The sequence below is a fragment of the Rhinolophus sinicus genome, chromosome 6 (genome assembly GCF_057876585.1).
Source record: "Rhinolophus sinicus isolate RSI-liver-muscle chromosome 6, RSI-T2T, whole genome shotgun sequence".
NCBI lineage: Eukaryota > Metazoa > Chordata > Mammalia > Chiroptera > Rhinolophidae > Rhinolophus > Rhinolophus sinicus.
Genome location: NC_142506.1, coordinates 53,091,990 through 53,104,750, shown reverse-complemented (window position 1 = coordinate 53,104,750; position 12,761 = coordinate 53,091,990). Strand labels below are relative to the sequence as shown.

At 35.3% G+C, this 12,761-nt stretch overlaps 1 protein-coding gene across 1 annotated transcript in view; it reads left to right on the top strand.

Moving 5' to 3' along the window:
- The window catches only part of ADSS2 (adenylosuccinate synthase 2), a 32,742-nt gene extending 22,913 nt beyond the window's left edge, over positions 1-9,829 (top strand). The window contains exons 8-13 of the mRNA XM_019730861.3: positions 690-816; positions 2,070-2,224; positions 3,733-3,857; positions 5,375-5,472; positions 6,966-7,115; positions 8,685-9,829. Of these exons, the coding sequence (XP_019586420.2) occupies positions 690-816; positions 2,070-2,224; positions 3,733-3,857; positions 5,375-5,472; positions 6,966-7,115; positions 8,685-8,737 (708 nt within the window). The 3' untranslated portion in view covers positions 8,738-9,829. The remainder of the gene's footprint in view (positions 1-689; positions 817-2,069; positions 2,225-3,732; positions 3,858-5,374; positions 5,473-6,965; positions 7,116-8,684) is intronic.
- Positions 9,830-12,761: the final 2,932 nt, after the last annotated feature.

Sequence of the window (12,761 nt, the reverse complement as noted above, 5' to 3'; positions counted from 1 at the left end):
ACTGTAGACCTTGGGAAAATTCTTGTTTTAATTGAATTTTAAAATTAAGTAGCTTTATTAACACTTTAAATGTTTTGAGAAAGTTTTATAATGCTATGTAAAATAGTATTTGATATTATCTACTAGTAATACTGCTGAGATATTTTACTATTAATATAATGGAATATGATGGCAAAAGAATGTTATCAATCAATTATTAGTATTTGTATGCTTGGCAATGTCACCTGTGGCCCTCACCACAGTTTGAGAATCACATTCTGAGATTCAAGTTTTTTAAAACTCATGGTTACATGGATTACAAATGCAGCTTTTTAAATGTTTCACAAAATATAAAAAGCATAATGTAATATGCTGAAATCTTTTTATTTTCTTGAAAGCTGGTTTACGAAGTATGAGTACTTGGCTATTCGGAAGGCTTTCACCATTATTTGCAGTGAGGTTAATACCTTTGATTTTCATTGTATCTCTACTTTTCTCGAGCTAGTGTCTCTTTTCTGGTTCTGGAGAATCAGCATGAAAGACCAAAGGTAATCCGCAAATGCTGCAGTAGGGTGAGCACCATCAGCTCCCCCTTTCTACTTTGCTTTTGTCAGTGTTCCCTGTCATAAAGTCAGGTAATTTTTACTTGCACTGGTTATATTGTAGATTTATTAGTATACATTGAAGTTGGTTTTTGTCTTTGTATATAGGGTTATATGGAAAGGATTAAACCAATGGTGAAAGATGGAGTTTATTTCCTATATGAGGCCCTACATGGACCACCAAAAAAAATCTTGGTAGAAGGTGCAAATGCAGCACTACTAGATATTGATTTTGGTAAGTGAGCTATGACTTATGGGGAGCTTAACTGGGCCCTGATGTACTTAAGATATAAAAAATTAATGTTAGCATGAAGGGGTTTTAAAACAAGGCTTTTAGCTTGTATATATGTTCAGGAATGATAGAAGTTTGTCATCTTACATTAATCTTTTTTGAAAGGAATATTGTGGAAAACAATACACGTGTTAAGTTTTATAGTTCATCAGAAAAATGAAATCACTATTTGAGTCAGTGGATTTGGGATTCTATAAACTGATTTTTATTAGTTGATTCAATTCTAGACCTCATTTCCTTAGAACTGTAAGATGATTAGATGAATCCTATGGAAGATCTTTATCTTTAATTCAGCTTAAAAAAATATGTCAGGAACTAATATACATTGTTATTAAACATGGACATTCTAAGATGTATGGAAGTCTGTTTAATTAACTCCCTGGACATGAAATTCTGAGTGGGTGTAGAGCATTTTCTCCATCTTCAAAAAGTTAACACTTAACATCTTCAAACAACTGGGGTTTGTTGACCTTTCTCTCTAAACATGATCTCTTCAGGATTAAGTCTGATTGTTCTCAGCTCGTATTGACATTTCACTGGTTTTTGACTTCCAAGTAAACCAATAAAAGAAAATGTATTTCTATATAGTGGGTGTGTATTTTGATACCATCTATGCCTATGCAGTCTGGAAAGAAAGCAGAGTATCTGATTAGCATACTGAATACTTTAAGTACGAAGAAGATCTTGGCAGGGGGAGTACACCACTCTTAGCTTAGTCAAAAAGTAGGAAAATGCTGAAACACTATAAAATTCTTAGTATCCTGTTGTCACTCTAGGTTGCAACAGTAATAGTAATACCTTACTCATAACAAAATAAATTTGTTTAAAATAACAGGAGAGTGTTAAACTACACAGATTATAAATCTATATAGTGGAATAACAGCAGGGTTTTGGCATTAAATTACTTAGCACTTCATTAGGTGAGTACCTGCCATACAGAGCTGAGTAACTGTGTCTGCGCTCAAGGAGCGCTCCACTGTAAGCACTGCAGCTGCAGCTCTAACCACCTATGTTTTTATCTCATTACAGACAAAAAGAATCAAGAAAAAAACATTGAAGCTTTGACAGGGTGGTTACAGTTATATTCAAGTCTTTCAAATACCTAGAATGTATCCAAATGCAGAATTTTCATAGTAGTTCTGTTTTTAAATAATGTATATCTGTGTGTGCATATTAATACTTGTTTCTATTTTTAGGAACTTATCCTTTTGTAACCTCTTCAAACTGTACAGTTGGAGGTGTTTGCACTGGGTTGGGTATGCCCCCTCAGAATGTTGGAGAAGTGTATGGAGTCGTGAAAGCTTACACAACTAGAGTTGGCATTGGTGCCTTTCCTACAGAACAAGACAACGTAAGCCTATTTCTCCGTAAATCTCATGCCAAAGTTTTAAAATAAAAATTCATACTTTTTTTTTCTTTAATGAATTCTTGTCTTCTGGGCATGTCACTTAATTGGCTAGATTGATCAGAACAACATTAAAAAAACTTTATGCATGGGGTGGCTGGTTAGCTCAGTTGGTTAGAGCACGGTGCTCTTAACAACAAGGTTGCTGGTTCAATCCCCACATGGGCCACTGTGAGCTGCGCCCTCCTTAAATGCAAAAACAAAAGCAAACAAAACTGTATGTACATCTTTATTGTTAGTGGCAGCAGGTTGGCAACAAAAGAGGGAGGGATTAGAGTCTCTAAAGGGAATTGTAATTGCAAGGCTACAGGAAGGTGGGTTTACAAAGGGCATTAAGACAGTGGAGGAGAAAGAAGTTAAAAATGACAACTACCTTTCAGCGAGAACTTATTAGGAGCCACGAGTGAGGGAAGTGACCTCCAGACACTGTCTAATCACAGCCAACGCTTACCTGGTGGTGACCTGGGGCCAGGTGCTGCTTAAGTTCTGTGCACTCAGAAGCTCTTTGGACCCTCACAACAGCTCAGGGAGCTGGTAGTCTCACCATCCCCATTCTGCCTCAGGCCACACAAATAGGGCTGGGATTCAAACCTGACAGAGCAACATTTAAAAAATTACATAATTATAATGATGTCAGACTATAAGAGGTAAGGAAATGACGGCTGTAGTCAGTAAGGCATAAATTAGGGAACAGATAGATCACAGAAAATTAGTTATAGGAAGTGGCTGTAGCTTAGATCTCTGCGCATTGTTTTCAACCTTAAGTCTCTTTAAAAGAGCATTATGTTATCAACAAGTACTTATTACATGCAAGTTCGCCTAATAGTATTCAGGAAAATGATCAGACTACAGTTGTTCTTGGAACAACTTACCTTAAGTTGTCTATTTTAAATACTAACAACTTAGTTTTATATTTTTTATATGTTAATCTAAATTTTAGGAAGTGATCTATATAACATCATAAAAATATTGTGTTTTTTTTTAAGTTAAAGTTTATTGGGGTGACAGTTGTTAATTAAGTTATATGGATTTCAGGTGTACAATTCTGTATGTAATACATTATCTTTACCTCACACTGTGTATTCACCACCCAGAGTCAGTTCTCTTGCCATCAACATATATTAGTCCCCTTTCACCTTCTTCTAGAGCCCCTTTCCCCCCTTACCCTCTGGTAACCCTTAAACTATTGTCTATGTCTGTGAGTTTTTGTTCAAAATATTGGTTTTTAAAATAATGGTAAAAAATGAAACCAAAAGTGGATGTATTTCAAGTAACGCCTCCCTTGCTTTTAGAATCCATCATCTCTATGGAATTCTATTTTTGACTTAGTTGTTTCCTGAAAGATATTCATCTCAAAGAGACTTTGTTTGACTTGTTACATGATCTTAAGTATAATTCTACTAGATTTACAGCATTGGTATTCTAATCCTAAAGTTCTATTTTGTGTTCCCTAGGAAATTGGGGAATTGCTACAAACAAGGGGTAGAGAGTTTGGTGTAACTACTGGAAGGAAAAGAAGGTGTGGCTGGTTGGACCTTGTTTTGCTCAAATATGCTCATATGATTAATGGATTTACTGCGTGAGTATTTTTAGAAACATTCATTTCGGAAATATAGGACTATTCATGGTCACAGGTTAAATTCTATAGAATGCAAACTTGAGGTAGTGCCTTAACAGAAAAATTTCTCCCTTTAGTCTCTGAATGAAATTTTAGTTCAAGGTAGAAGTGGACCAAGGTATAGAAGGGTACACAAGGAGAGGGACCCCAAGTTATCTTCCTAGACATCCAATGTTGGAAGAAAAGAGTTATGATACTTTTACATGCATATGAGTATGGAGGGAAGTAAGATGGGTGTGAAGGTAGGTAGGTAAGCAGATACCATGTTTCCCTGAAAATAAGACCTAGCTGGACAATCAGCCCTAATGTGTCTTTTGGAGCAAAAATTAATATAAGACATGATCTCATTTTACTATAAGACTGGGTCTTATATAATTGATATAATATAATATAATATAATACTGGGTCTTATTTTACTATCATATAAGACCAGGTCTTATATAATATATTAGTATAAGACTGGGTCTTATATTAATATTTGCTCCAAAAGATGCATTAGAGCTAGGTCCAGCTAGGTTTTATTCTCAGGGAAACACGGGAGAGGGAGAGAGAGAGAACAAGCATAGAGTGTACGTATATACAGAGTGGAGGCCATATAACAGTGATTTAGTGCATAGGGTTGATTGAGGTCTGACTACTGGATTCAAACCTAGATCCATGCATTATGCTGTGTGACTGGGCAAGTTAATCTTTCTGTGCCTTTTTTTTTTTATCATCTTTAGTATCTAGATAATAGTGTTACCTACTTCATAGGGTTTTTGAAAATTAGGTGAGAAATGTAGTGAGAGCATACAGAATATTGCCTGTCTCACTGAAAATGCTCGGTAAGTTATTAACACATATACATAAATATGTAAATAAATGTATTCATGTCTATTACTGCGGCTTAACTCCTAGCAAATAACAGAATAAAGGATAAAAAGTATATTTGTTCAAATTACTTAAAGTAGTTTGTTGGTAAGCATCCCAAACCTAGTGTTTTATATCATTTCCACAGATTTTTTCCCTTAAAGCTCTGTTGTCCAGTCAGTTTATTGAGAGATTTTGATGTATCACAAGGAGTTCCTTGATGTGTGTTTTTCCCTCTCCTTTGACAATTTCTGACCAAAAGGTTGGAGGTGATTATAACCAGAGTGCAGAAATGAGGGTTGATGGCGTCCATGTAAATACGCATGTATCGTGGTCAATGTGGGACAGTGAGTTCTGCTGTCCCACACCACAGCATGCGACCTTCACTCCAGGCAGCCTCCCAAAGTAGGTGTTGATCATGAGAAAGCTAAGCCAGAGTGTGTGAGTCAATCAGTGAAAATCTATTATAATTAATAATAATTATAACTCACTAGTAGATCAGTTAAATCATTTTTTTATGAGAAAAATACATCAGTATATTGTCCTGTTGTGTTTTATGTGTGGCATGCTTTAAGACATAATTCTTTAAAAGTTTGCTGTTTTAACATTGTTTTTTCTTCCAAAATTAGGTTGGCACTTACCAAATTGGATATTTTGGACATGTTTACAGAGATCAAAGTTGGAGTTGCTTACAAGTTAGATGGTGAAATCATACCTCATTTCCCAGGTACTCTTTTTTAGGCCATATATAAAGAATATTATTAGGTGAATGTATTAGAGCAATTTCATAAAGCTCTTCTGTATAATTTATGACATATAGTCACAGGCTTATTATGCCTTCGTGAATAGTGCCAGTATATTCACTTATTATTGGCATTTGTTTTGTAGCTGCTATGCATTTGGGTACTGGGTCTCAGAAAGCAAACTCAAAAGTAGGAAAGAAGAAACATGGTACCTCTGAGCCCAGCTGCTTCTGAATGTCATCTGCCTTATTGTGAAACTAACGAACGTCTATGTTACTTATTGTGAAAGTAACGTCTATGTTACTTTCCCTTGAGGAAAGTAGGGTAGGAGGAAAGAGCCCGAGCCTGTCAGGGTAAGCAAGGCCTTGATACATTAACCCACCCTGTCCTTCAAGCCGCATGAATGACTCTCTAATCTCTGTTTTGTGTAAAGTGGATGGATGTAGGGACACTTCCTACTTGAGGACATGTGTTTTTTCAGGCACATCTTTAGTTGTATGATTTCTTCAGTTATGCAGGAAGTTCCATAAATGTTTCTAGCTTCCAGAAACAGGAACTGTTAATTTGTTTAGCCCTCCAGTAAGACTGGGAATATGCCAAATGAAGGAATATTGACTAGCTTAGTGAAGCGTGGTAGGTGGGTAGGTTTTGTGGCTTGCTAATGAGGAGCAGTCCTTAGGAACTGAGGATGGCTGCAAGTTCTTAGAAAAATGTGTAGTGATTATCTGTTAGTCTGACATCTGGGCCATCTCCAGTTTGGTTTCTCTTGACTGTTCTTTTCCTTGATTGAGGTTCACTGTTTCTATGTCTAATGACTTTTGGTTGAGTTTTGGACATTGTAGGTAATCGGTTGTAGAGACTCAGATTCTGAGTGTCTCAGTCCTGAAGAGGGGCATCTGGAGTTAGTAAAGCATCCACTATACAATCTCTAGCAAAAGAAACTAGTCTGCTTTTAGTACATTTTCAGTTTCTGTTAGGGCATACAGAGAAAATGGTTAGGTGAGATAATGACAGAAAGTTCCATCGAAGCTTTTCTACATAGTCACAAAAACAATCAGTAGGTTTCCCAGAGGAGAACAAGTGTTCAGGCCTTTCTGTGAGATTGCCGACATGATACAGAGTCACAGTCCCTAATCCATCATGTAGAAATCAAAAAAGCTCTAAAAACTGAAAGTTTTAAGTTTGACACCAAACTCATTGACAACCAAACCTGACTTGAACTGATGTTAGAACTAATAATCTACCTGCTGAGAGTGAATAATCCTGTGTTGCTGTAGAAATATGTTTGATTGTAAAAATACTATCCCAGATGGTATATGGACCATTCTACTTTTCTAAACTATGAAAACTTCTAAATTCCAAAACGCATCTGGCTGCAAGGATTTTGACAAGAGATTGTGAACTTAAGATATATCGAAAAGTTGTTTGACAATAGGCAGTGTACACAATGAACAAATACACTTTTTAACTTATTCAGCAAACCAAGAAGTCTTAAATAAAGTTGAAGTTCAATATAAGACTCTCCCAGGATGGAACACAGACATATCAAATGCAAGGACATTTAAAGAACTACCTGTTAATGCACAAAATTATGTTCGATTTATTGAAGATGAGCTTCAAATTCCAGGTAAATATAAACACTTTATGAACAACTAACTTTGCTTTTTCTACTTTTGGCTTAACTGTCTACCTTTGAAATAGGATAAGAGATCTTTATTCATAGAGTGCTCATGATTTGTGTAGATACCCAGGACATGATAAAATAATTTTATGCCTTAGAGTAAATATCAACATCTTTCTTTAACCCTTATTATGCCTGAAGACAATAGATTACCTCTCACTGGTTTTGACCCTGTCTTGGTCTGTTTTTACTCCGTGACATTCGTTCTTGTTTCTCCCTCTTAATAACAAATCCTTTTGTATCTTCACCACCACCAAAAATGGCTTGTGGTTTTATTCGTTTTGGGTTAAACCACCCTGGGGAAGTTTCTTGAATAGATACTAGAAAATAATAGATACTGAAAATAGGAAATCTAGTTTGAAAAAATAAGGAAAAGTAAGAAAAAAAATAAAACTTCTTTATTAAAAAACAAATACAGAGGGCGCCAAAAAAATGTATACACATTTTAAGAAAGGAAAAAGCTATTAAAATTGTAATACTTAATATATACCGATAACAAAAAAAGAATACAAGTCACATTTGACTTCTGCAATTACAAGAGGTGCTCAAAGTGGTTACCATCAGTGTCCAGACACTTCTGATTATGACAAACTACTGCTTGAACAACGTTGACCAAAGTGTCCACTTGTATGCAGAATTTTGGCACCCTCAGTATAAGCTGGTCAACGAGTTAGGCATAACCAAGTTATGGCTGTGACTAGTTATGTGAAGTTTTTCTTCCAACACATTGCTTTTTCCTTTTTATTTGCACCGAAGGAAATTTGAGAGACAAAAGGTGAAGTGGGTGGGATCCTTTTATATGGATCCTCCATATAAAATCTATTATGTACTTATTCTCATTTTGTTTTGTGGTTCATGTCAAACATGAATCTTGTTTTCCAGCCACCCCTTTTAGCTTGATGTGCAATTCAGTAAGCATGTTTGCTCACTCCTCTTGGTCAACAGCTTTTGAAATCTAAACAAGTGAATTTAATAATGACATCTGTAAAATACCATAAAGATTTATCCATGAGGTACAGCTGATTAGAGATGCCCACAGGCTGGTACAGTAGGCAGTTCTTAAGCTGTGCAAGTTAAAACAGTTCTTGTCCAGGTATTTCTGCTTTTTTGAGACGTGAAAGTGACCACGACACTTCAGTATCCTCTTAGCATCATCCATTTATGAAAGGTGCTTGTCTATTCTAGTTATTAGGAACTTGATCAAAGGTTCTTTAGGTCCCTGCTAGTTTGGGCCAAGATTTTTCTAGCCTCATTATTGGAAATTGAGGAATTGTAAATATCAGTCAATTAAAACAGGAAACCATAAGGTAGACTTACCCTGTGCTGGATCTCAGATGCACATTCTGATGGTTTAGAAACTGGCACAATCTGCTGACAGAATAGAACAAAAAGGTAACAAAAGGCACGAAAAGTTACATGGTGACAATGAGAAAAGTGGGGGGTCCGTTAATCCCAAAGATTGACCATTATAAATGAATTAATGCTATTCTTACACTGTTTTCCTTCCCTTCCCAGTTAAATGGATTGGTGTAGGTAAATCCAGAGAGTCTATGATTCAGCTCTTCTAAGGATTTCCAGTGACACAAGAAATACTCCTTGAGAAGGGGGGGAAAGGACTTTCTTAAATATTTCATTTATGATCTACAAATTTCAAGAATAAAGACATTGACATGAGTTGTAAGCCCCACCGTTGTTTCCAGTCTTTTAAGATGGATGGCTGGTGTGGAGATAGACTTCGGCTTATTCCAGTGTCGGCGGCCTTAGCTGGCATCATTGCCGAAATCATTTGTTGCTCCTGCTGCTCATGGTGCCACATTTTGTTTTTTTTTTTAATGTTTAGTAATGGTATAACCCATGTTGTTTGAAATCTAAAATAGAGTTACTTTCAATGTAGTTCTTCATTATTGTCATTGTGTGTTCATAGGTTTTACCTCTATTACATGGTAAGAACAATTAATGCAGTTTTGCACAAATATTTTTACATTCTGATCATTCAGTTCTGTCATTGTAATCTTTGCAGCTAGAAAAAAATGATGGTAAGAGAGGAGTTCTGTAAACTTTTGTAATGCTATAAATTCTGTTTAAATTGTGAACCATTTATTTTCTGCTGAGACCATTGCAAATTTGAGCTTTGGTGGGGCAGGGTGATATATTCATGGGTCCTTTAATTTGTACAGAACACAAAACTTATTTCTCTCTGTAAACTGTTTAATACATTGAACATTTAATTCAATGTTCTAAGAGAAAAGGTGTTCCCTAAAACAACAATCTTAATGTTAAAAAATTAGTCATTAAAAGATCTGTTGTGATATTTGGTGGATATTTTTCTTTACGTTCAGACGTTAATTCTGAAATGTATAGTCTTCCTATTTTGTCATACCATTATTTCTAAATCTAGTGGATTGATTTTTCAGCATCGTGCCTGCCAATATGCCTACAAAATCATCTGTAAACATCCAAATGAACCCAAATTGTTGGTCATGCCTTTATTTCTCCTTTCTTGGTAAAAAAGAGGTGTCATTTTAACAATTAGGCCTAACATATTGTGTTATAGATTATATCCTGCAGTGAACTATTTTAAATGTTTAAATTAGGTGCCACTTAAATTTATTTTATTATACCATCAATAGCTGATTAAAAAGAACAAGATATTTCTAGTATGCTTTGTGTATTGTGTTTTTGTTTTGATAACAGGATCAGAGAAGTAATGGTAATCCTAGTATATATAAGATGGTGCTTTATCCCTGTAGTCTGTGGGGATACAGTGGGGAGAGAGGAAAAACAGAATCTTTGAAAGGATCTAAATATCTTCACTAGATGTATTTTTATTGATACTTTTAGTTCAAGAAAAATTCCAAAATAGGAGCAGCCTTGTTGGATTCAATAAATCAAAAGGATAATACAGATAATCTTACAAGCCCATTACTGATCAGTAAGGACCTTTATGTAAAAATGACAATTTACACTTAATATATGATAAATATTTTTTATTTATTCTTTTGGAAGTTGAATGGGTTTTATTTCTCCTGACTCTTTCATCTTCCTTCTTGGATTCCAAATTAGATTAGAGATGGATTCCAAATTTCACCCAGAGATGAAAGCTCTTAGAGGTAAGCATTTTAAAGTCCACATTCTCATCTTGGCTCTGAGCATTGCCTTATTGAAAAAGTGTAACGCTGCTATTGATGTTGATAGACATTTACTCTTTTTTGACCAGTGCGAGTGATTCTTTCCTGTTTGCCTTTAAAAGTGAGCTGTTTGCTGATTAAATTGGTTACGAGAGAGGATCTATTCTTTAGATACAGTTCAGTCTTAAAAATCATAGATAACTATTCAAATAATAAATCTTTATTGAACCAGTATATACCGTAATCCCCCCTTACCCGAGGGGTATGTTCCAAGAACCCCAATGAATTCCTGAAACCACAGATAGTACCAAACCCTATATATACTATGTTTTTTCCTTTACATACATACCTGTGATAAAGTTTAATTTATAAATTAAGGACAGGAAGAGCTTAACAATAACAAAAAATAAAATAGAATAAGTATACTGTAATAAAAGTTACGTGAATGTGGTCCGTCTCTCAAAATATCTCATTGTGCTGTACTCACCCTTCTTGTGATGATGGCAGATGATACAATGCCTTTGTGATGAGATGAGATGAAGGGAGGTAGAGACGCTGGACAAAGGGCTGATTTGTGGGCTGGAGCAAGGCTACAGGAGATTTCACCATGCTATTCTGAATGGCGTGCAATTTAAAACTTAAGAATTGTTTATTTCTGGAGTTTTCCATTTAATATTTTCATACCACCGTTGACCTCGGGTAACTGAAACTGCAGAAAGTGAAAGCCTGCATAAGGGGGGACTGCTCTATGCTAGATTCTACTAGATACAAGCAATGTTATGTGCTGCAGTGGAAAAGTGCAGGACGCTATGAAGGAGAACCTCATCTAAGTTTGAGAAAGGTCAGAGAAGACCTTTAGTAGAAATAACATTTAAACCAAAAGGATGAGTAGTCACAGGGACAATGTGCAAAGGCCCGGGGGCTGGAAAGAACCTGGAAAGTTGAAGCCATAGAACAACAGGAGCGAGGGGCTGATGAGGCTGATGAGGTTGACGAGAAATTGGAGGACGACTAAGCCAAACAGCCAAAACATGTTTTAGATGAAAGAAGAGGACTGTAGGCCAAACGTAATAGATATACTTAAGGGGGCACAGTGAGAACAGAAAAATTGCTGAAATAAAACATGCACTCTAAATTCCACCAGCAATTCCACTACCAAAAAAATTTGCTGAAATAAAATAAAACATGCACTCTAAATTTTAAAATTCAGTCGAAGGGAACTGCATGGCAGAACAAGATATTTAAATGGGGAGATGGCCTAAGTAGTATGTACATGTCCATATATTAATTGATTAATATATTTGAATGGGAATACCATCCTGCAAGTGAGTATGTATGAATTTAATACCATTCTAATCAGATTCACCATGGTGTTCTCTGTAACTGGACAAATTATATTGAAGTTTAGGTGGAAAAACAAATGTGCAAACATTCCAAAGATATTTTTGAAGAAGGAACGTGTTGAGGGAGGGTTTTCCCCTTTATGACGTAAAAACATAAAGCTGCTATAATAAAGTGTGATCTTGTCATGGGAAAGAACAAATACATAAGGAAATGGAGTCAACACATTCCAGAAATAGATGTGACATATGGGAACTTAATATAGCTTTAAAATGACTTTTCATTTTATTGGGAAAAGAATACATTAAAAAAATAAATGATGATAGCCAAACTTCTCAACATACAATACAAATTTCAGCTAGCATAAAATCTAACTTATAAAAGGTTTAAGTAATGAAAGTAATACAGGAAAGTACATAATCTTAGAGAGAGCCTTCTAAAGAAAAAGGAACAGATTAGACCAGATTAAAAGTTTTTAAAATACTATGAACACAGTTTAAAAAAAAAAAATCTGAGAATGAAAAACTCGGGAAACAATATTTTGACACATAGCCCTAATACACAAACAGCTGTTATAAATAAGAACATGACAACTAATAGAAAGATGGGCAAAATAATCAATACGTATTAGTCAATCTACAGAAAAAAATAAATGTAAGTGGCCCAAAACATGAAAAGTCATTCACCTACTGATACAGACAGGAAAATGTAAGTTAACACAATGAGGTACCACTTTTTATTTCTCAGACAGATAAATATGAAAAGTAAAATTAGTGCTACCCAGGATATTGAGAAATAGGTACTTTCATATACTGCTAGCAGGAGTGGGGGGGAAACAATTTTGCAATTTCTGTTACGATTTGTATTTGCAATCCTTTGACCCACCAGCAATTCCACTCCAAAAAGACACAAAAAACCACACACAAAAAAACCCTATTTCACATGTAATTGTCTTATTGGAAGCACATGAATGTCCATTGATAGCATAACCATGGCTTTCTGTGAAACCTTTAAAAACATTTAGATTTACACGTTTTGATTATAAAGATAACCATGACATGTTGACATAAACTCAGCAATTTTTCTATAGTACCACATTGTTTTAATGCTATAACTTTCCAGT